The sequence below is a fragment of the Propithecus coquereli genome, unplaced genomic scaffold (genome assembly GCF_000956105.1).
Source record: "Propithecus coquereli isolate 6110/MARCELLA unplaced genomic scaffold, Pcoq_1.0 Scaffold657, whole genome shotgun sequence".
Taxonomy (NCBI): Eukaryota; Metazoa; Chordata; class Mammalia; order Primates; family Indriidae; genus Propithecus; species Propithecus coquereli.
In genome coordinates, this window is record NW_012152585.1 from 460809 (window position 1) to 485821 (window position 25013).

Genomic DNA, 25013 nt, shown 5'->3' on the forward strand with positions numbered 1-25013 from the left:
TAATGAATCTGCTGAAAGTTTCCTAATGGAGTTTGCAATTTAATCTAGCATACAGGAAGTCCACCTAACCCTGCATTGTGGTAATACAAGAATTATATGTAGTATTAACCCCATTAATTTAAAAAAACCTATATAAAATATGTACATAAAGGTCATACCGGTATTTTTTAGTAAGAAAAAATAGTTTAGTTATACTGTGTAAATTCACAAGATTGTGGATAAATTGCAATAATATAATTTATGAACATATTTTATAAGCTTGTGTTGAAAATATGACCTTTTCGTATCTTAAGGTCCTTGGAGTAACATAAACATTTTTACTTCTTTTAGCAAGTAATTAATAATCTACTGAATATTTGAAATGATTGAAGGGGTAGATATTCAGCATATCCTCTATTCTTAACAGTTTTCTTTATATAATAGCTCCACCACTGTGATGATTCAAAATAAACCATTCAGGTATGACATATCATCTCTAAGTTTTCAAAGGGAATCTGCACTATATAAAAATGTCTCTCCTGCTCTGTGACTATTCTTAAGGGTTTATTGTTTACTTAAGCTATGGCTCCTGTTCTAACTGTCTGCAGTTGAGCCCTGAGTCTAACATCTCCTTCCTTTTGAGCAGTTCTAATTAAGTATGTATCTGAAAGAAGGGGATAATTACTCTGTGAGCAGCCTGACGCATTTTCCCTCAAGTTATTTGACACAGCCAGCATATATTTTAAGAGTTAAACTGAAACGCGCTTAAAGAACAAAGAAAAAAGTATCTTTGAAGGCCACCTTTAAAAATCCTGTTTAAAACTGTCAGTAGGGGGTTAACCAAAGGCTTTTCCTGGCAGGAAACCTGAAGACTTAGTCTAATTTTGGACCTATTTCACAGAAACTTTAAGAGACAAGTGACACTTCGTATAAGGTGGTAAAAGTTTAACATGTGCAGCAATTCGGGACACAGGGCTGCTTTGAATACAGGGGAACAGAAGCAAAATGGTGGACCAGTTCGGACTGGAAAAACACAACATACCCTTCCACCAGTATTTAAGCTTTCAAGAAGAGTTTAAAAACGATATCCTCAGTTTTATTCTTGTTTTTTTTCCCCATCTTTTTCTGCCCTTAGAAAAACCAAAAGACCACATTTGGGGTAGAGTTAGGCCACGGAAGAGAAGTGTGAAGTGTCTGCGGATAAACGGCCAGGTGTTCGGGAGGGGCAAGGGTGATCTCCTGCTCTGTGTCTGCACGTCACACTCTGAAGGGCACCATCTGCTGGGATTTGCGTATATTATTACTATAAAAACCGGAGTCCAGAGAAGGAGCTAATGCAGCGCTCATAAGAATATCAACCTTACAACCACCTCTGCTGCCAAATGCTCCATCTACAAAAGAATCTTTCTTGGAAAAAGGCAGTTTTGTATGCAGAACCGCTGTCTCGGAACATCTATCACCATCTTTACTCATGAAATTTTCTCTGAAGACCACAGGACTAAATACAATTTACATTTTTCCCCCAAACCACTACACAAAGACTTTTTTTTCCAAAAAATATGTTAATTAGATTCTTAGATTCATGCATAAAAACCAGATTTACTTAAAAAGACACCAAGAATTCTTTCCGTTTGAAATATTTATAGTTTATCCATTTAAAATTGTATTTTATTTCACAAAACTATCTCTGTTCTTATCCATTGTTCTGCCTGTGGGTTTACTTGAACAATTACAACCATTTCTCTTCTGCAGTGTTAACAGTCCAAGTACAGATATTATAGTAGAACTTCTTAAAACTCACTTTCTTTAGATTCGGAACACAACAAGCTTTCATTTTCAAAGTAGATTCCCAAGAATAACTGAATAAAAACAAAGTAGCTTTATAACAAAGTACCAGATGAAACGTAGGCAGCCTTTACAGGAAAAATCATTCCTAAGCAATTTCTTATGGTGAACAGAAATCGCCTTTTCAAATGTTGTAGCCTTTAGTGGACAGCTCCAGTCAATTCACGGAAACCAGCAGGTGCCAAGCAAACAAGCAAGCAGTCACTGAGCACGAACAGTCAGATAAAACACAGATGTTCCCAAATCAAGACAAAAAGTGGCATCCACAGAGGGCTGCTGGCACTGCCTCTTCACACATCCCTGGTACCAACGTCCCGTCAGCTCTAGGGGACACGCGGCCCTCCCAGGGACATGATTCTGGAATCCCTCCTGCGGGACTGGATGCCTTCTCACTCTCTCCATTTTCTTAACTTGTTCATTCTCAGAGCATTTATTTATACTGAATATATAATTTTAGAGGTTAGTAATTAGGTCTACATAAAATTTCTTTAATAGAATTCACCTACTTACAGAAAAATAGCCACCGAGATACGAAACAGTTTGTCTAGCTTGGCTAGTTTCAGGCCCAGCTCTATCTGCGTCCCCAGATGCCAGCGGGCCTTCCCCGCCAGTAAAATGCTGGTCTGCTCTGACATCACGTTCGGAAATCCCGTTTGATAAAATACGAGCTCCAACAATGTAATGCGGGGAGGTGCTTTGTAATATGTTGCCTTAACGCACTGCACTGGAGGGAGTGCGGTCTAGTGGGACAGGGAGAGATCTGGACATGCACGCATTCTACCCCGCTCAGCACACAGAGGCCTTGGGTCCGACCCCTGGCTTCTCTGAGACACCTTCCTCACGCGCAAAATAGAGCTAAAATCACCTACTGAACAAGACAAATTACCAGTTTTCTTCTAAATCTAAAATGCCACAATTATGAGGGAATGTCCAATGGAAATTCCAAATGATATTTAGTAGACCTTCCCCGATATTACCTTACACGTATGTTACACATAATTAGGACAATCATAAAATATCCACCGAGAGTCATCGTCGACAGTTATAGATTATATAAAAGAAAAATTGTGGTTATTCCTAGTAAACTTATACTTAAGGCAAATATTTTATATATACACACACACACGCACATACACTATATATATTAATAATTACATTACCTGTAGATGTAAAAGTAGATCAGTGTATATTAAAGAGTTAACAGGTGTCCAATGACATATACATATCCTAATGATCACAAATGGAAAAATACCTAAGTGCAAGCCGGCTGTGACAGACCATGTTTTACTAATGGCTAATTCTTCCAGTCTAGGAAACACACATTCTGTTTGCATTTATGCCACATTTATCATTTGTGTATCACTATCAGTTAAAAAGAAATGGTAGCGATGTACTTAGAAAGATACTGGGGATATTAAACTGCTTCTGAATTTGAAAACTAACAGAATATTTAATATTAAGAAACTACTGATAATATTTTAAGCAATGATAATGGTATTCTGGTTACAGTTTTCAAAAACTCCTTATCTCTGAAAATTACACACTGAGTTAATTATGGATGAAATGATGTGACCTGCTTCAAAATAACCCAGGGCGAGGAAGGGGAAAGAAACAGAGGAGGGCACAGATGGAGTCAGAGCGGCTACGAGACGGTAACTGCCGAAGCGTGGTTGGCCACACGGGATGCTGTCGTGTCAGCCTTCCTGCCTCTGAGTATGTGTGGGAGTCTCCACAACGAAACGAAAGCTGCTTCCGACCAAAGCTCAAGGACCACACCAATCTTCCAACGAAAAGGCTCCTACGTGTTAGGATTACCGACATTTAGATAAGTAACATTTACTAACAACGCAGAAGGGAACAGTTAGGCATGTTGTGAATGACAAAGGAAACATTAAAATATAACCCATAAATATTTGACTAATGAATTTAGGAAATTTATGTTGTATTGTCATAAAAATTATAAAGTTCAAAGAGTTGTACTGTACTAAGAATTTTACTTTACAATCAAAAGACCAATTTATGAAAGTAACTTCAGGTAAAGCTTATCACTAGGGAATGGATCCACTTCATGTACATTCTTTTAATTATTTCACAAGTGACGAGAAAGTTCTGCAACAATCTTGCTCAGAGTGAATAACTACACACAAGCTTTTTCACCTCCCCCCCGAAATGCTGATTTCAAGCAGTTTTGGATGAATACATACAGCAATACGGAACATTAAGATGTTAGGGAAGGAAGAATAAGGGTATAACTCCCTTTTTCTTCAAGAAAGCTTCAGACCTTCGGTGATGAAACACTGGTCATCAGATATTTCAGGTGAAGATATAACAGTAAGATATATGAAATTTTCCGGAATTTTTCTAATTTCAGAAAGTCTTTATGCTATCTTCATAAATTACACACACATCCCAAAATTCAAATATTTTCATACCAAATTATGTATTGAAATTGTTTGCTATGAGCACAGGAAGGAAAATCCTTTGTCGGACCATGTATCTTGTTAGTGTCTGGTGACTATGGTTACCATATTCATCATCACCTATGGTGAAGAGCAGTGACAGTCGCTGAGTACCTGCCAGCTGTCTAGAATCTTCTCCACACCCCTCTAGAGAAGTGAAAGTCAACTGAACTGAATCAGGTTCAACAAAGATATCGCCTCCTCTCGAAACTTCCTTAGACTTTCCCCCCAACCAGACTGGGTCCTCCTGTCCTATGCTTTCATAAATTTTGTACCCCCCACCTCGTGACACTTCTCACAATTGTAATTAAATGCATACCTATGTGATCTGTAAAATAATAAATTTCTCTCACTAGACCACAAGCTCTAAACGGCCTCCTGACGCCATCGCACTTCCAGCTCCTGGCACAGCCCCGAGCACGCGGATGACCAACCCTGGCCGCACGGAATTACCTGGGAGCTTGAACGATACTGATGCCCGGACCCCACCTCCAGAGATTCTAACACGATCAGCACGGAGAGAGAGGGCGGAGGCCGGGACTTCATAGTTGTTATTTAATAAATAGACCCAGCAGGTTCTGATTAGGCAGTCGAGGTTGAGAGCCCCGACAAACAGGGTAGACTAAGAAATTCTTTGTTGAATCAACACAGAAACATATATGTAAGGCACTCTAAATACTCCCAAAGACTACAGATTACGTATATCACTTGCTGTCATTTTCCTTTGCTAAAAACATAAAATAATTAACAATGTTAATAGGAATTTTGACATGGCCTCAATAAAGAGATATTTGAGTTGTCTTAAATATCAAGCATAGAAAAGAACAGAATCAGAGCTAGAAAGAACTCAAACCCAAGCCAATGAACTCATGACAAACCATGCTATAAATAAACAATGGTGACCTCTCTGTTGTTCTTCTGTGCCAGGACGGCTGTCATGTTACATCCCCTAACCCCCCTGGGGACCTGGTAAGGACGACGACTCCTATTTATGGCGTCCAGTTAGGGTTTCGGGCCACTGACCGCGCTCAGGATCCCGCCAACAGCCTCGGTGTGCGCTCCAAGGACACGTCTCTCCCGTCTTCCGCCTCGCCTTAGTGACCTCACTGACCGCCCCCTTCTCTGGGTCGGTGGTACTACGCCTCCCTGTTTCCTCCTGTCTCGTGTCCACCCTTCTCATCTCCTTCGCAGGCCTCTCATCTTCTACCAGCCACTTCAGCACTGCTCCCCAGGGTTCTGTGCTAGGTATTCTTCTTTGATCACCTTGGGTCAATGCGTCAGCTCTTGGGGACCACCTGCACACAGACCACACCAAATCTCTCACTCTTTAAATCCAACCACCTACTGGGTATCTACACTTGCATGTCCGACAACTCCAAATCAACCCGTCCCAACAAAAAGGGGGGGTCGTTTTTCTCCCCGATGTTCCCTAACTGGAGGACACAACCATCCTAGCTAGCTGCCACAGTCACGTCTCTGGGAGTCACCCTTCATACCCTCCTCCTCCTCATTCTTCCATCGCCTAGTCCCATCAGATCTCCTTTCTGAACAGCCCTGGGACCCAGGTGCCTCTCTACAGCCCACCAGCTCCACGCCAGGGCAGGTGCTGCTCGACGTGCCAGCCTCCTAGGCTCTGCGGCTCGGGCTTGCTCCCTCCCACCTATCGGCGACATGGAAGTCTTTTAGAAAAACAAGTCTGCTCCTGTCTTTCCCCAGCTTAGATCCTCCCGTAGCTTCCCCACTGCCTTCTGGGTAAAGTCTGGACCCCTCAGAGAGGCCAACGAAGCCTGTCAGGCCCCAGCGCCTCCTGAGTTCAGCCTCAGCGCGTACCGCTCTGGCCCCGCTCTAGGTTCCAGCCGCACGGGGTCAACAGCCTCCTCTTGCTGGAGACCCTGTGCACATTCTCCCTGCTCTTCCTGGAATGGTCTGTGAGCCTTTCTTCTTCTATTTCAACCAGCCAATACCGACGTCCTTCCGATCTCAAAACAGATGTCACTTCCTTCAGATCTCAGAATGTCACTTCCTGACCTCAAAACCCTGGATCAGCTGTTGTTCCTAAGCGCCACCACAGTACTCGGAACCTCCCCCATATCAGGAAGTGGCACGTTATATCCCAACAGTCAGTTACCCATCTCCCCCACTATTCTGTGAGCTTACTGAGCCAGGCCCCAACCGTCTGGAGGGTAGCAGGCATCTGATACATTCAATATTTGTTTAATGATAGGATTATACAAATAAAAGTCAATAAACCTTCATGCAAATACAACTCTGACTTCTGACTCCCAGCTTACCTCAGGGCCTTTGCACATGTGGTTCCCTTTCTCAGGCCAGAGTCTGCCAGTAAACTACTTCTCATCCTTCCAGTCCTTTGCTAACATGGAGCCTTCTCTGAGACACTTTTTCAACACAGCCACCTAAAGCACTCTCCTCAGTTATTTCCCTTCAGAATACCCTGTTGTTTTTCTTTTCATCACTTGCCTCGACATTTAATTTGGTTAGTTACATGTTAATGCCTTTCCCTTCCTCTACTTCCGTGAGGCAGGGACTGCATCTGTTTTAGTCACCACTGTCTCTCCAGTACGTGGCACAGTGCCTGGCACACAGCAGGGGATCAACATACACTCGACAAAACAGCGAGTGGACTGTCATCTGTCAAGGACTACTATCATTTCTACAACCTCATGCTGCCTCCCCTGAAATGCTAACTGTTCCCCTCAAGCAAACCTTTGTCAACACTGCCAGCCAAGCATAAAAATGAGAGATAGTGAAAGAGTTTTCGCCCATCCTTGTTCTGTCACTCACTCTTAGGTACAATGCTAGCCAGTGGCCAAAAAACGAGAAAACAAACAAAAAACAAGAACTGGTACTAAGAAAATTAGGCAATCACGCCCTTGATCGCTAAGCATTCACCAGGTGTGTTCATGTCACGCAGGAACAGCACAACAAACGGGAAGAGAAGTGCTTGCCTTTCGGGTTTTTCACGAAGCCCTCTTTGCAGGTGTGCATGAGCTGAAGGATCCACTGGTGCTGGGCTCCGATGCACTGCCAGGCAGGGTCACCCGGGGCGTGGAGGTCAGACAGATACCTGCAAAGCAAGTGCAAGGCTGATGAAGCAGGTGTCCTCTATGACACATGAAGCCAAAGGAAAAGCTAGCACGTTTTAAAACCGTTACTTTTTTCAAAAAAAGAAAAGCTAAAATTGTATCAATTAGTAAAACATTTGTCAATACTAGCCTTTAACATTTAGTTCTCAATGGAATATATTCTTTTCATGCAGTTAATAATGATAGAACTTTTTTTAATCAGCTCTTTGGAAAAAGACAATTAAAAAGACAAAGACAACCTGGAGTGATCCTACCTACTTGGAGAGCACCTTCCTTTACAATACTGACATTCAGTTCACAGAGCGCTTTTACTTAGTTCAGAGTCATTACACTAAACACAGGTGGGAGCCGGCAGAGGACACTGGGCGAGTATTTTAAAAATTTCAGCTGTTTTTTATTCCTTTCTGGCACGAAGCGCGGCCAGCAGATGGCAGTGTGGCACTGCTGTCGGCGGCCAGCGAGCCCGGCCGCGTGAGCCCTGGGCTTTCTCACGCGAAGCGATCGGGGGACGGCGCACTCACCTGCGAGGCCTGCGCTCCCTCGTGACTGACTGAGAACATGTTCCTCTAGAAAATGTAGTGCAGAGGGGTGTTTTTCTTAGTTTTTAAATATTCCTTAAAATATTTAAAGTCTTCTTTGTGCATAAAATACTCAAACCCATATACACAATTAAATATATATCAGTTGCAGAATCTCTATCAGATATTATTCAACATTCGGCCCTCACTCCTCACAAAATATATAACAAGTCAAATACAGCTAAATCAAATCCAAAAGCATGTCCAAATGAATTTACTGTCTTAAAAAGATTCTTAAGCCATAAGCTGCCCTTTGTCTTGAATTTAGAGATTTTCATTCAACAGTAAATTGTCATCAGTGGTTACGAGCTGTGACCTGGGGCCAAATCTGAATCCCTCAGGGACGCGGGACGCCTCCCTCCCCGTTTCTCCAGCAGTCGCATTTACTGCTCAGACGTCCAAATCAGCAGCTCATTGGAAGAGAAACAAATCCGTGTTGCAATCAGTCAGCAAGAAAGGAAATGCTGTGGAGAAAGCGGACCGCACCTCCAGGAGCTCTCGTGCTGCCCAGCACACAGGCGGCCCGCAGGGGTGGCCGGGGGCTGCCATCGCCTGCTTGCCGTGACTGTCCACTCAAGGCTGCACACAGGAGGGTCCCTGTGTCGAGGACGTGACAAGTCAATTAAAAGAGAAGTTCACTCATATTAGGGAGTCGCCTAGGACTCCTCCTCACACGAGGACAGTATCCCGAGAAAAAACTACAATCGGACGTTAAATTACATTGAGCTTGGCATAGGGAGTTCGTTTCAAAGCTGCCAAATCCAATCTGATTTCTTTTTCTCACACAAGGATTTCCTCTTTTGTTATCTGAAATGGAAACATAACAAATAGCATACTGTGCCTCTTCTCGAAGAACATGTGATTTTGCTCCTCCTTGCCGGGGATAAGGGGTTTCAGCACCGTTCCCAGAGAGACTTGTTCTGCCTCCTAATTCTCCAACGTTTTCTCCTAACACTTTCGCTCACATGACCCTCAGATATGGTGTCAGGGGTAAAATACAGGAATATTCTTTAAGTGAAGCTACTTCCCTTTAATTGTTAAAACTGCTGTATCGGAATGCAGATGGTTCAGCACAGGGCTCTTTCTCCAGCAGTACAGCAAGAGAAAGCAATAAGCTTGTTTGTTTAGTAACTTTCAAAACTGTAAGTCTCTTTAGTGTGTTTACCATGTTCTGGCAAAATTTAATAATAAGACTTTTTCTATCATCTTGTTAATGGGTATCGAAATAAAATAGTTTTATAAAGAAAAATAAAGTTGTTCTCTTAGGAATTCTAGAGTGTTTCAGTTCAAAAGTACAACTTGTGCTAGGCTCTTCCAAAAAGTTTCTTCCTTTTAGTATGCAGCTTAAAAATAAGTAGTTTTATTTCAAAGATCCCTGTTGAGAATATGATACATGTTATTGCTGTTTGTTTTAAATATAAAAAATACTTTTCTAAAAAAGGATTCTTGGAGGAAAAACAAGAAAGAGTGTTAATTATGAACACAGGCTCAATATTTTAAAATTTAAAACTTAAAGAAGTTTTTAGCCATATTCTGACATGATTTTTAACAACTCCCAGGGATAGGTTCATGCTGATATGGAAAGGAGCATACGGAGCTTTGCTTCTTGCTAAAGTTACTAATACGTTGCCTGCCAGCATCGAGACAGAATAGGGTGAAAATAGCCAGGAAGTTTTTAATTAGATAAAATGGTGAACAAAAGTAAGATGATACAGGAGTAATCTGATTTTCACTCCTACCATACATAACTCGGATTATGTGGAAAACTAATACAGATATATTTTTGTTGATGATAAAACTGTCTCTATCCATCCCCACTTGGTGTTCACAGTACCTATTACCATAGATTTCAAAATCCAACACATATTTGACTGGTTCTGATCTTATTTTTCTATTTGCTATTGACTAAAAATTTAATTTAAAAAGGTAATAGAACTGCTCAGTATCTTCTCAAAGCATCAGAAATAAGATAATTATTAAAAAACAAACTGTTGATATTCTTGCTCTTTTCCCTTTAAAAAGACAAGAAAAAAGGCAGTTAAGTAGGCCCTTTAAAAGCATCTTTTTTAACACTACCATCTTTTAAATGATATCCAGTAAGTTAACTAGCCATAAGAACTACACATCAGTTATCCACATGGATGGAAATTCACTACATAAAGAAACTTCACACTTCATATGCTTTAACGTGTCACTGTAGGCAAATTTAATATAGCCAATGTAAACAGGTATGGAAACACACAGAGCACAGACAGAGAAGCAGCAGAGCGGACACAGAGAGCTAGAATCAGGACAACTTGGACACCAGGTAGCTGCAGGTCCCGGACAATATGCTCAACCTCCCTGGAACTCTGTTTCTTTATATGCAGAAAATAAAGCATTTGGATTATTAATGTGTAGTTTGTTTTGAGCTTTAAATTTCTAGGACCCTACAAGCCAGGAAAATCCCCCATACATATCCTTTCTTTATGGAGGCAGCTAGGAGAGAAGCAAGGGTAGGCTCTGGGACCAGAAAAACAGGTGTCTTCCTCCTCGCCGGTGTGCCGGGCAAGCTTTGCTGCCTCCCCCTGTAAAACGGGCACCATTCTGGCGTCCTTTCGTGTGGCTGTCAGGATTAGAGAGGACACACGTGTGCTGCACACGCGCGGCAGCGGCGAGCAGTTCGGGGCTCTCTCTATTCCACCGCCAGAGCCTCTGCTCGATTCCCCTGGGCAACACAAGTGCACTGCCAGTGACGAGGGCGCCATCCCCACTGTGCGCCCCGTCGCCAGGACGCAGGTCTGGGTGTGGGCCCTCGTCCCTGCCACAACTGCACACACGGCAGCTTGCAGGGCGACCCTCCTTCCATCCTGGAGATTATTTTCAATGGTCACATGGTGACTGCAGCCAAATGCATGAATACATACATGGTCTATTCTCATTTTATAACTACTGAATATTCAGTACACTTCACTAATCGAAGAAGAGAAACCAGTAAATTTGGAAAATAACAGCTTATTCTGAGAACAAAGGCCGCACTCAAAATATTCCAGCAGAAAATAAAGTTAATATTTTTTAATTGCAGATATAAAATGCTTATTATTTATAAGCTTTGTCCCAAATCCTGGTATAAACTACATATATATAAAATTTGTTGACGACTCATTACGTGCCGGGTGCCGTTAAATTCTTAATGTATTCCAGATTATCTTTGTAGCTACTCTGAGACACAGATCACGTCATCATGTCCATCTCAAGACGAAGAAACTGAGAACCGGAACTCATGTAAGCTGCCCAATGTGAACAGCTAGTTCTACACACGAATTCCGGCTCCTCCTCCTCTTTATACCCTGTGGTGTCCGCCTCTTTTAATATTACTGCTATTTTTTTTAAATATTCCCACTCAGTAATATATTTCTCTTTCATTGATCACGAAAGGCTTATAAATTAGCTAGTCAAGGCTAAAACCTTCCAGAACCTTCTCTACTGTTGAGCCATGGCACATTCCTGTGGCAATGCAGGACTTCCCACCCAGCGTGGCATTCTGTTCTGAAGTAGGAGCCGCTACTTCACACAACAGGGTGCCACGCCCGCACCATCCCCCAGGTTAGATAACCCACTGCTCAGCAGGAGGACAAGGTTGCCTTTCCTTTCACCAAACCAGCAGGATTTTCTTGTCCTTAGAAAGTGAGTACTCCATAACTGCTCCCAAATTTATTTGTATTCAAGAGAATCCTGGTGCTCCACACTAGACACCCCTAAATTTCTATTTGTCTGACCTTTTACTATTTCACTGATCTCCTAATTTCCCCCAAATTAGCTTTAAAGGTTACATGAGGCATCCAGTACCAACAGATAAACGTGACTCATCAAAATTCTTGCAGAAGATTTACCTTATATAACGTTTTTGGTCATGCAAGGTCGAAGGTGTCTCAAGCAATTTATCCAGAAGTAATTCTCTTAAAGCTTCGATCCGTGTTTCTACTTCAGCATAATCTATTAAAAAAGAAAAGCATGTACAAGGATTTGTAGAGTGGAAATTTAAAACCAAATTTCAGACAGCAGAACAGCGGCTGCTTTTGGTGGGGTGAGGGCTGGCTGAGAAGAGGCACAAGAGACCTTTCTGGAGCGATCAAAACGCTCTATCTCGGGTGAAGGTAATGTGGGCGTATGCTTTTGTCAAAACCCACTGACCTGTAACACGTAAGGTCTGTGCATTTCACCGCATACAAATTTTACCACAATAAAAAGTAAATTAACTTTTCTGAGGCCTTATGGATTTCATTTTTGAATTTATTAAAGCCCTGTGATACTTCTCCTAGCTGACAAGGCTTTACCTACCACAGGGCATTTAAGCTTTTCTTATTTTCTGTATCTCTGGTATTAGAGATAATTTCAAAAGCTGTTGAGTTTGCTTTAAATGAGGTTAGTATGCTTAAATATATTGGTCTTTCTGAAGAGGGAAGATTAAAACACAGGCTTCCATCTCTATAAATACTTGTCATTGATTCTTCCCAGTAAAAAAGACTTTTTATAGCCTTGTGGTTAACAAACGGCAAAGAATGTCCGAGACTAACCTATTACCGTGCTTGCTCGTTTTCAATACATCTCAAATAAGAAAAGTCATTATGTTATTTTTGAAGTAATTGTTTTAAATTTTAAAGACAGCACCATATAAACAAAAACTAAAACTCACATAACATTCTTTGCGGAATACATTCCATAGTCTTCCTATAAAAGGAAAGTAGAAGATCTAAAATTAATAAACAAATCTTACATTTCTTGAAAACTTGCACCTCCGTTTTCCCAAAGAGTGACTTGGCCTTTTCATAATCATTAATAACCACATCATAATCACCCTTTAAAATAAAAAAATAACATTTTGGAGACATTTGGTGAATATAAAAACATCTTAACAAATCTTTAAAATTTATGACATCTATAACCATATGTACATAAATAAATATATACTCTACCTTTTGAATATTCCTTTCAATATTTAGAGGAAGGTTGAACAGAAACTTAAATCGCTGAAGCACATTGAGTGCATTTCTAGTGGAATCTGCCTTGTCCTTTCGACCTAATACTTCTTGAAACAACGTGTCCGCAGTATCACTTGCTCCTATTTTAAAAGGAGAAAAGCAAGCTTAGATGAAAGCTGATTTTAATCAGAAGATGTGTAACAAGGCACTAGAAACAAAATGTTAGACCGCTATCGTAGCTTTACTTTAAAACTCAATAGACTATGTTTTTAAAGTTAGGTATATTGGAAATCTTTCACAGTTTGCTAAAATAAAATTTCCATTTTGCCTAAGTCTTTTCATATATTAAGAATGCCATCCAATAAAAACAACCATACTTACCATACCCAAATAAATTCTCTAACATGAACCTCCATTTATTTTAGTTACTCTTCTGAATTTTATATCAATTATAGGCCCTTAGGTTATTTCATTACTTCAGACAATAGGGTAAACACATGCACACACGCACACACATACATGCATGTGTGCACACATATACATCAAATTCCATGGGTTCAATATCTACGTATGGAGTAATAAAACAAAGAAAACAGCTGTTGGAAAAGTTGCTCAAAAGAAATATTTTAAAAGTAATCCTGTTTCTTGGTGGAATTATCTCTTTAGGCAGCAGACACAGAAAATTACACAAGCAATTTAAAATGACAGACTTGAACACAGCATCATCAATATTTCTTAAATCGCTAATTCTTGTAAAATTATACATGAACTGGACAATTCATAAGGTTTTTTTTTGATCTAAAGGACCTCAAACGATATGAATCAGTATAAGGAAAGAGATGTTTTATCTAAAGCAAAATTTGCTGTGTACAAAAATAGTTTAAATTTTGTAACTTGCGAATTATTTTTAATTAGCCACGAGGAAAGGGGAGAAAAAGGATGAACTGTTTTCAGTTATTTGATCGCTGCTTGTAAAAAGTTTCTGCATTATCTGGTCTAGTGACGATACTTTAAGCAAAGATGAAGAAATGACCTCAGTCTCACTGGGTGGCTTGCATGCCATATTCTCTAGTCCACACTGTGGGTGGCCTGAGCGTGTTAAAAGTCGTCTTTGTAACATGATTGTTTTATCTAAATAATGTTTAAATTCTGTTGAAATTTTAAAGGTCTGATATAAAAACTTTGTTTTGTCAAGATAGCTGTTTTCATTACATGCTATTTAATGCAGAATACTAAATTTCTACTATAAGATGAGAAAAAATATATTTCCTTCTTGCCACCAAACCACATAAGGGAAGCTAAATGAATATTTAAAATCTGACTAGGGTTAACACTTTTTTTTCCTTAAAGAAAATTATTTTAAAGTATTTATCATTTTTAAAAATATAAATTTCATAAACTAAGGCTTCATAAATGAATAAATATGGACACAAATAAGGGGACTGAATCTTTCAAAAAGAGTAAACACTTATGTATAGGGTTTGAATGTTAAATCACCAGGCACTTTTCTTTTGTTGGTATAATAAAGGAATTCGGGGCAAAAAGTATACGAGTTCAAAATTAGATTTTTCTTATCGTATTTTTAAAGTAGTAAAAAATTACCAACTAATTTTTAGCTCTTCTAAAAAGTAGGAAAACAAGTACAGGGAGAAAAAGCGCTTATAACCAAACAAAACATAAACACTTTATGGAAAAAAATTTACAAATTATAAACTATAAAATTATAATTTTATTTATGCCAAACTATATATATTTATACATGGAGAACTTTAATTTATGCAAATACTGAGAAATAAATTATTAAATTATAACTTTCATATACAATTTCTGACTACAAATTATTATTCTGTCTATAAATTTACTGTATTCACAATAAAACTGTAGTTCATAACTCTGATAACTGGATGATATATCCAGTAATAAAACACAAGAGAGCTATGAAACCAAGATTTGTGCAAACATAAAAATCACCAGCAGCTCACAAATGCGTTTCTTCTCTAGAGCTACTAATAAAAAAACAAAGCTACTACTCTGTGCTCATCATGCGTGAGGCTGGTGCTGCAGATAAGGCCACCGGAAAGGCATCCACAAAGTCATCTGGAAGAAAATCCCCTACACGCACCAATCCACACACGTTCTCCCCCACTTCCGCACACAAGGAACATCCAAGGTGAGGCAGCTGGCAGGGGTTTGGATATCCAGTGTGCAACCATCAGACAAATCTACCTGGACTAGATGGCCCTGGAAACCATGGCTTTGGCCCTACAGGCTGCAGAATAAACCTGAATCTACATTTACCAGCCCTGGGCAAGCCTAGACCTGAAACTTGGTCCCTTCTCACCTGAAAATGGTCTCGGTATGTTAATCTAGACAGTGACTGTCACTGTATCCATCACACACGAACCGCAAGAGCCAACAGCAATGCCGTTGTAACGCGGTGGCTGCCACCACTGCTGGGCCTGTAGAGCAGTGAGATTTCCTGACAGTGCAAGGTGGGAAGAGAAGTCACTGCAGCACGGCACGCTGACCAGCGGACTCACACCTGCCCTTAGCAACAAAAAAACATTCTCAGTGTGCCAGGAACTCCTGTCAGCTACAAAACCTAGTCCTGAAATTCTAATGGTGTCTTATAATTTCAAGCATGTTTACTTAAAGTAAACATTATGCTGTCTCTTATTTCGAAGTGACCTTATTGGTCCCTTCCTTGGTACCAACCCTTGAGACAACAGGTCACAGAAGTGATTTTTAATCTGTGCTCTCTGCCTGACTGGAATTGCAGGGGTCAGAGGTAGAACAGAGGAGCTCCCCACCTCCACCCACCACAACACAATTTATCCCCGGAATCGGCGAACTGAATGAGGTCAGGAAACGAAACATGAGGGCATCTGGGAAATTAAGGGAACTAAAATGTATACTCACATGTATAGCAAAACCAGGACCCCAAAGAGACCCAACAACCTTCTGTACGTGTCCCAGTTTTAATAGATTCTAGAAAATGCCTAGTCGGCTGCTATCTCTACCACAATGATGTTACATGAGTGGTATCACTAGCGACATTCGATGCTTGTTTACAACACCGTGCCTGACGCCGGAGTCCCGTAGCTGTGCGTAAAGACACAGGACCGGAGTCCAGGGATGAGGAGAGAGCTGAAGTCGGCTGTCCCCGCTCTCAGCAGCCGACTGCTGGCATCTCTCCTCAACTCGAAATCGACCACAGTGGGGATACTTGGACCTTGGAAATCGAGAAATACTAACATTAGAGTTTTCTCTTTCTCTCTCCTTTCTTTCTTTTTTGAATGCCCAGTTGTTAAGTATTTACTAGCCAACCACTGAATAGAAGTCAGATTCTTTTTCACATGTTTGACTCACACTAATATTCCTCAGTGTTCTACAGCCGTGGCTTTCTTATTTCAATTTCACACGTAGCACCTGGCTGCATCATTCAATCCTGTTAATTCGACTGCCATCTGTATGCTGATGACTCCCAAATCTGTATCAGGAGATGTGTCTGCGAGCTTAAAACTAATCTTTAAAAATATTTTCACTAGACATACAACAGCGACAGCTAATATACTGAGCACTCACTCTCTGCTAGGTGCTATTCTCAAAACTTCGCATGTATTACGGCATTGGTACTTGCTTACAAGACAGGTGTCATTTTCCCTCCATTTGTGGAGGAGGCAACTGACACACAGGCAGGCTCCTCCACACGCCACTGTGCCAGCGAGGAAGCAGTGACAGCCAGGAAGGCATCACTTGTACCCTCAGCATCTCAAACTCAGCATCTTACAAACTAAGCTGAAAGTCTTCTCTACTCTCCTTGCGCCCCAAAACTGCTACTTCCTCCTCATTTCAGGCCAGAAATCTGCAAGTCATCATCGACTATCTCCTTGTTCTTACATCACACATCAAACCAGTGATCAAAAACTGCCTTCCTCATCTCCTTAACATTTCTCACCTGCCAGCTCTGCCTTCGCTAGCTGTTTTGGCTAAAGTCCTTACCACGTCACCCTTACATCACCTCTCTCCATTACAACGTGCGCTGCTACTTACACGGCTTACATCATTACTGGGCACTTCTGTCCCTCCTCTTGCCTCTCGTGGCCTCCCTTCTCGCCCGTTCTCCATACAGACGGCAGGCCCTTCTTCAAAAATCTCGTAATACCAATCTCTTTCTTACACTGCTTCAGTGGTTCACCGTTAGCTGTCACGCCGTTGCCCAGCGGGTCCGTCATACCTCGCAGCCTCAACCCTCACGCGTGCACGTTGGGCCCCGGATGCTGCTTGCAGGGCTGCGGCCATCTCTTCTCCAACGCTGCGCAATCCCCGCACGCTGCTGGCCCTGCCCAGACACACCGCATCCCTCCACCCAGCTGCCCATCACCAACCTTGACTTCTCTGGCTACTTCCTGCTTCCCTCCTAAGGCTCTTGTGACCCTCCCGATATTCTCTCCACTCCAGCGTTGGTTAGTTGCCCCCCGTGCAGGCTCCAGACGCATCCCAAGAATACCGGCAGCAGAGTGTGATCACACCACAATTCAATCACCTGCTTATGTGTCCCTATTTTCCATTAGGCTATAACTTCTTAGACATTAAGTACAAGTTTTATCTTTATATCCCTAGGATAAAACAAACATGTACTCAAAAACCATCGCAGAACAAGGACTGAAAATCGGCCTGTGAGTCAATGACAGTATTCATTCCAGGCAGAGAGCTGTGCAGCGTGGGAGGCCCACGCCCTGCTCTGGGCAGCATGCGTGACTGTGACGATGGCTGGAGAATCTGAAACCCAGAAAAGCCGTCTCAACAATCAGTGGGAAAATTACAGTCATTCCGTGACTCCTAAAAATTTTTGTTGAAATGTTAAAAACTCACTTACTGTTGGTCATATTAATAAATGAAGAGGAAAATTTAAAAATAGTAAAACTATTACATATTTAGTACGCTGTAACTTAAAACATTAGAAACATCAAAAATTAGAGTGTTTTATTTCTTTGGAGAAAAACTTCTCAAGAGCATTTGCCTTCTTTTTTTTCATAAAATTGACAATATGTATCAAGCATCTTTCCTATGCTTTGACAAATTATCGTACTCCTTTCTAAGTGTGAATCACCTTTTGACATTTTAACGTTGTACCTTTGATGTAAAAATCTGAGGGTTCCTCTGAGCATCACTTCCTTGGGGACGTCTCCCCCACGTCGGTAAGTCCCCTTCACCAAGCTCCTCCCGAGTCTTGAACGACAACAGGCTCTGCCTTCCCTTCGTCAGCTACTTTTTCTATAATTCCATTTGTGCTGGATTTGAATTTCATGCACAGTGTTATCACTTTTTGGTTTCTGATGCACTTTCATCTTTATGGGCCAATCCTTTCTTATGGTTATCCATTTTTGTAAAAAGTCATGTGGGTTCATCTCTTGGCAGCACAGCATCTAAGGGCAGCACAGCTGCAAGCTTTGCGGCCCACAGGTGAACTGGTAACAGATGCACGGTGACCAGTCCCTGATAGACTCTGAAGGAAGGAGTGTGGCTACCCATCCCGCACGTGTGTTATTTCTGTAGTGATCTGCGGACTGAAGAGCCAGTGGTGAAGTTTGTACTTCATGCAGTGAGGCAAATATACCGTGGTAACTGAAATCCCTGCCTATCCAAACCACGCACAGCAAGGACTGCCTGTAGGTCGAAGCCCAAGTTTGGAGTAAGATTTCTGGACATAATGCCCAGCTCTGCCACTTACTACTTATATGACGTTATGTATGTAGCTCATTTAACCTTCTGGGCTTCATTTGTTTCATCAATAAAATGAAGAGACTAGCACAGACCTCAAGGGGTTGTTGTGAGGACTAAACATACAGACTATTCAGAGCAACACCTGACATTTAGGAGATACTGCAAAAGCTTTAGCTATTACTACCGCAAATACGGTGACAAATACTCAAACACGGCATTGTCTACACCTGCACTAATGCAGTAGCTACTAGCCATAGGGGGCTGTTTCAATTCAAAGCTAAATTAGTTAAAATTAAATAAAAATTTAAAATTCAGTTCCTCAGCTGTACTAACCACATGTGAAGTGCTCAATAGCTACATTTTCGACACTGCAGAAATTCTATTCGACAGTGCTGTTCTATACTCTTGGAATATATGTGAATTTGATATAAATAAACTAGTTTCTGGCTGAAAATCAGAAGGAATTATTAAGTTCAAAAGCAAACATGAGAAACACATGTCAATGAAAATAAAACAATTTCAATAAAACGTGTCAACATTGATAAACTCCGAATAAGGGAGTTTAACTTTATTGTTTAACTTTTCTAAGGGGCTAACTTTCTTGCAGCCAATACCCTCCTTTGGAAACTTAGCTTAAAGTGAGAAAGACTGCCCAAATTTTTAAAAACTCTCATTTTAAAAAACCAAAGAAAAATCCCTATGAGTTAGTGTATGATTATACCTACAATGAAAGCATTAGTAATAATTTAAGCAAATTAAACTACATTCATTCTCATTTATTCTTTCCTTCCTTTCCAAAAAAAAAGAAACTGAATTTCCGATAGTACTGGTTGAATTTTTCTGATTTTAATTTTCTGTGTTTTTTTTACTGGTTCTGCAGCACTGAAGTCCTGGGTGACTACGAAAGCCTCGTTCTGGCGGCTCCAGAGCCGCGTCTCTCCCAGCTCTGTGCCCCAGGCTGGTTCAGCACGAGATTCCACACACCCAGTGACAAATGAGTGTTTGTCAAGTTGACCTGAATTAGCAAGACCTTATCCTAAAATAGCAAACACGAACACCATGTGGATAAAGAATGTCTGGAAAAATGAGGATTGTTACAATGGAATATATTTCAGGGAAATTTTTACACCAAAAAGTCCTGAAGGAAGATCTCATAAAGAAGTGACCATTTATGTCAAGCCCAACTTTATCCAAAAAAGAGCGAACTTTGATAATAAGTTAACATGATACATTTCTCGGAAAACTTCATGGTTATAAAGGAGTATTAAGTAAAACAATTTTTTTTTTTACAATTTTTAATACCGTAAGTCCCAAGGGAGGATTTCCCAAACTACTCCTTAGAAGAAAGAATTACATTACCACATTATACTAAGCCTAACACATGGAACAGACCTTAGTATTTCCCAAACCTTAGCAAGTATCTCTTTTACTGATACAATGATATATTACTACGTCCGTTGTTCCTACAAGTCACCTTTTTAAAGTTACTGAAGTAATCTTGGTTTTTTGTACAGATATCTTGGTTTGATGACAACTTCTCCAGTGCAAATAACATCCCTGAGTAGAAAATACCATTCTAAGACGTTTAAAATGTCTCATGATGCTAATACAGAAATAGCTTCAATAAATTTGAGTTAAATTCAAAATATATCCATTTTAACAAAGCTGGTGACCTGGTTCTCAAAGATAAAAATAAGGCAAAATCTCAAGGCAAGTAGTAATAATAGTAATAATAATAGAGGGAAATATTTTTAAATGCTGTTAAATTGAGAAATTTAGAATGAAATCCAAGGACTCAAATTCTTCTACCAAGGAAAGCTGACACCAAATTAAAGCGTCTTTCTAGAAAATACTTTCTTATTAAGGATTCTCCAGGTTTTGAACAGATATTTACATAAAGACTCAAAAAGTTCTGCTCATGAGACTACATTAAGCTGTAAGTGCAAAAGTAACTTCCTATCACAGTCCTGCATTCACAGAACCTTTAAAGATCTGATGTGAGTTTTCCTAATTTTTTCAGTTATGTTTAACTCTACTTCAGGATGAAATCATGTTATATTTAAAAACAAGGAGATTCCTATTGGGATTATTGCACCATATCAAATGTTAACTGTATGTATGAAACAAGATAACTTATTTTTAAGGCACTAATAGTACAATACAGACTAATTCACCTGATGAGTTTCTTCTAGATCAGTAAGATAACTAAGTAGCTAGAACCTCGGACGTCAGAAAAAGGACATAAAGAAAGATGCACGGATCCAAAACTTTCAATATATCAGTTTTTCCTGGGCCTATAATTTTCACAAAATTTCTCAAATTTAGACATACTCTTAAATATCCAGCTGCCTTAAATTCTTTTCGGAAAAAGGCAAGGTATAAACAAATAAATGACACCTAAGTATCTGTTATTCTAATAGCTGAGGTTATCTGCATTAACGCTGGTAGACACTTGATGATGGCTTTTCCAGGTTTTTGGTCAGTGCCAATCCTGGCTACTGCCGCAGTGCTTTCCTATCTTTGATGATGCTTTTTATATACTGGTCTGTTTTATGGTAGCAAATTTTATTTCTTAAGAAGTATATTGCCTTGTTTTCAAATTATGATTTCTCATAAATAAAATGCAAACAGAAACAGAATATTCATTTCAGTGTTTCTATTCCCCTTAATATTCATTCAGCAAGTATTTAATAATCGCTACCGTTTAGAAATAAATACTAAAATGCGACTTACTGCTTTGTCCTGTAAAAAAGCAGGTCCAAGAACTACATTGAAGCTTGTTATAAAGTCCATAAATAGTTTGTGGTAACAGGACGAAACTTACTGTTCAGAACATTCTCCAGTTTTTGCGTCATGGATCCTTCTACTTTTTCCGTTCCATCCGCTTCTAGTTTTTGATGGATTGCTAGAAAAAAACATCTGGTTAAAATGCAGGCCATTTTAATGGGTGGAGATATATTACATCAAAATGACATTTTTAAACAGCTCTAAAAAATGGTCATATTATTTTCTCTGCTGGAAAGGAGCACAAATATGCCATATTCTGCAATGTACCCAGCAGACACTAGCCTGTTATTAATAGTTTAACATTATTAAAATAGTTCATAATACACATACTCAATCATCTGAACCTTAAGACTGAGTGGTAAAGACAGTTGAATTAAAAAAGAAAAGCAATACTTAAGGTTTCCCAGGTCTTATGACTAAAGGTTGAGCATCCCGGAGCCAAAACTCCAAAATATGCAACGCTCCAGGTCCCAACCATCTCAGATAAGGGAACTAAACCTGTACTATCTTTGATATTTGGCCACAGGAAAGCCATTCTTATTCTTGTTTCACCATTTGGAAAACAGGAATACTACTATTTGAAGTTTACCAACCTCAAAACATTTAATTTCAGCCTTAAAATATAACATGGCAAAATACATATGATTCATGTTCTATTCATTCTATTAAGACGGTAAGTTATTTCTCTGGGGGTTCCCAAGAAACACCTAGCAACATCTACCAATACATTAATTGTGGATGTACAAACTGCATTGGAGCTTTTTGCTGTTACTGAATCTGATAAAGATTATGAGGAAATCATTTAGTAATTTATATCTAAAAACTGTTTTACCTACTGAAGAGGTTTTAAACAGAGCAAATCAGACTTATTTAGGTGAAGAACTAAGAAAAATATGAAAACAAAATGGTCAAATACAATTTCAAATTCAAAAGTGTAATATAAAAAATAAAAAAAAATAGCAAGGCAAACATCAATTTAGCAATGAATATATAAGCTAAGTTTCTTATATGTGTATTTGTCATCTTTTAAAGAAGCCAGTGATGCAGCTTCCAATATTATCTCTAGTTTACAGATGAGAAAACCATGGATCCATGAAATTAAAACAAGTTGTCCAAGGTCACAAAGCCAAACTCAAAATGTGCACTTGAGCAGTCTGATCCCAGTACATAAAATCTCATCCCACACTTCCCATATAGTAAAGGCAAGCAACTTCCACTGTCTAAGCTTCTGTTTTCACATCTGTAAAATGAGAATAATACACTTATTATGTCAATTGGGAAATGCATTCAGTTGAAAACAAAAGAGGCTTCTCCTCCCCAAAATAAAAGCTGCTAAAACACCCAGGATTTTTAATTTTCATATAACTTGTTTTAGCGAAAACCCAAATGCAGGATGTTTAACTCTATGGCCTTCACAACTAGTTCACTGAAATGAACAGCACCCTTATATATTAGGTATTCTCTAACATTCAAATAGTGACTTAGAACAATTTCTTAAAAGGAACTATGGGTTCTGCTTAACCCATCAGTCACAGGTGGCAGATTTATGCTAAAACAAACAAACAAACAAAAAGACGTGTATTTCTTTTACTCAGAACTATATAGTTCAATGTATTTCCCTTGACTCAATGGTCAGAGAACTCTGAGACAAATTCACCGCTCAAATGTACTATGAACACATTCTCAGTGCCTAATAACATCTATTTTTCTGCTCCTTTTAGTTTTTAATTCTGAGCTTGTTCTTTTTTATCCTTTATTTTGTAGAGCTACCTCAAATTTTGTTTGAAATTATAAAATAAACAGCCTGCTTCTCTGTGAAGAAACACATTCATAGAAAGAAAAAGAAATATATTCGTAAAAAAATCAGCCACTATATTTTTAATTGTCTTGGTTGATTCAGAGTGAAGAGAAAGTAACTTCTTCAAGGTCTCAAATTTAGATTATGGGGTAACAATGACATAAAATGTTCCCACATATCAAAACTTAAGTTCAACCTGTTAAAGAGGGAAAAGAGCTTCCTGCCCTCTCTTCAAGGACAGGGACAGACTGTGCCTAGGCACTGAAACACCAACCTGGAGACACTGCCTGCTGTGTGTGAGCAAACCTGCTCACGTTCTTTATTTAGATGCTGCGGCGACTCTGTGACCATCCTGGTTACAAGGGAACCTGGCACACGTTGCAGCTTTACCGCGTGGGCACCGTGTGTGGTTCGCCCAGGCATCAGCTCCCACAGCGGCGCGGCCTCACGTGCGACTTTCCAAGTCAGAGTCAGCGATGAAGGAAGTCACGCAGCCATGTTTACTGACGCTGACAAAACCCATCGCTGATCAGCGGGTCAAGAGGTGACCCTGGTCCCCCGGCTCAGTTTACAGTCCTTTCTGCTGACAAGGCAGCTCCTTCCCGCCCATCTCCACCACAGCAGAGCCACTGTCAAGCTGTCAGCCGAGCATGAGGACCCAGAGACACTGGGATCTGATAAAGGCAATCCTATTTTCCAGGAAATTAAACCAAATAACCCAATGTCTGGTTCGCTTGACCTTTTATTTTCTCTGAAAACATTTTCAAGTAGCATAACTCAATAAGCAACTTGGTACATGATCACAGGTTTGTTATTGTTTCTAATCTATTAAAACTTAAATATGTGAAGCAGTTGAACAGCCTAAGTTTTTGTATGGGAAACAAAAAAGTATGCATACAAGTACTATTCAAAGAAAAATCAGGGTTATAGAAAGATTGCCTATAATTATTTGATTCTTTTATTTAACTCTCCAATAAAATGTGGACGTCAAACTCGCAATTTCAATAAAAGAATCATAATATCTGCCCATACATCTATATAAATGCTATTACTAGGGCACTAAGAAACGACGTGTGCGCGCAGGCGCGGCGCAAGATCCACGCACGAACTGACGCACGTGCTCCGGCCACTGCGCGCCACCCCGGCCTGCGTGAGACGGGACTATTCAAGCCAGATCAGGGATTGGCAAACTATTTCTATGAAGAGCCGGACAATAAATACTTTAGCTTTGTAGCCACATACACCCTCCATCACATCTTCTTCTTTCTTTTAAACAACGCTTGGAAAACAAAGCCATGGCCTGTATAAAATGGGCCTAATGTGGTTCGCGTGCCGACTCTGAGGATTATGCTTACTGAATCAGGAGATCAAGAAGAGTCCCGGTGAGGTGAATAATTTAAATTTATAAAGAGCCTTTCGAACATTTAGTTTCTACTTCTTATTCTACCAAACTTCTGTCAGAGCAGATAAAGCATATATCTGAATTGGCTGAGCAATCTGTGATTCCTTTCCTTCTCCAGCTACAATGAAGAAAACCCACAAGTAATAAAATAATTGCAACTATTACACAGAAGACTAACGGGTAAAAACAATTCTCACTTAGATAATCATCCCAGATAACACTATCTTCATGCATCAACAGTCACTAAACCAAATGTGTCAAAAAAACCAACCACGGCTCACGCGGCGCAGACGGCGGCGACAAGGGAACGTGGCGGCAGCGCAGGCAGGGCGGGAGCGGCGTGTGCGGCCTCCTGTGCGGCCTCCGGTGCGGC

The 25013-nt window shown here is 40.1% G+C and overlaps 1 protein-coding gene across 3 annotated transcripts in view; it reads right to left on the bottom strand.

Moving 5' to 3' along the window:
• Positions 1 to 25013, bottom strand: part of EXOC2 (exocyst complex component 2) — a 156617-nt gene that overhangs the window by 106358 nt on the left and 25246 nt on the right. For 2 of the 3 annotated variants that reach the window (XM_012660125.1, XM_012660124.1), the window contains 5 exons: positions 21478 to 21558; positions 12921 to 13066; positions 12722 to 12803; positions 11838 to 11940; positions 7250 to 7368 (listed from right to left, as the gene is read on the bottom strand). The exons of the other annotated variant lie outside the window; for it this stretch is intronic. In XM_012660125.1, coding sequence (XP_012515579.1) covers positions 7250 to 7368; positions 11838 to 11940; positions 12722 to 12803; positions 12921 to 13066; positions 21478 to 21558 — 531 coding nt within the window. The remainder of the gene's footprint in view (positions 1 to 7249; positions 7369 to 11837; positions 11941 to 12721; positions 12804 to 12920; positions 13067 to 21477; positions 21559 to 25013) is intronic. 3 annotated transcript variants of the gene reach the window in all.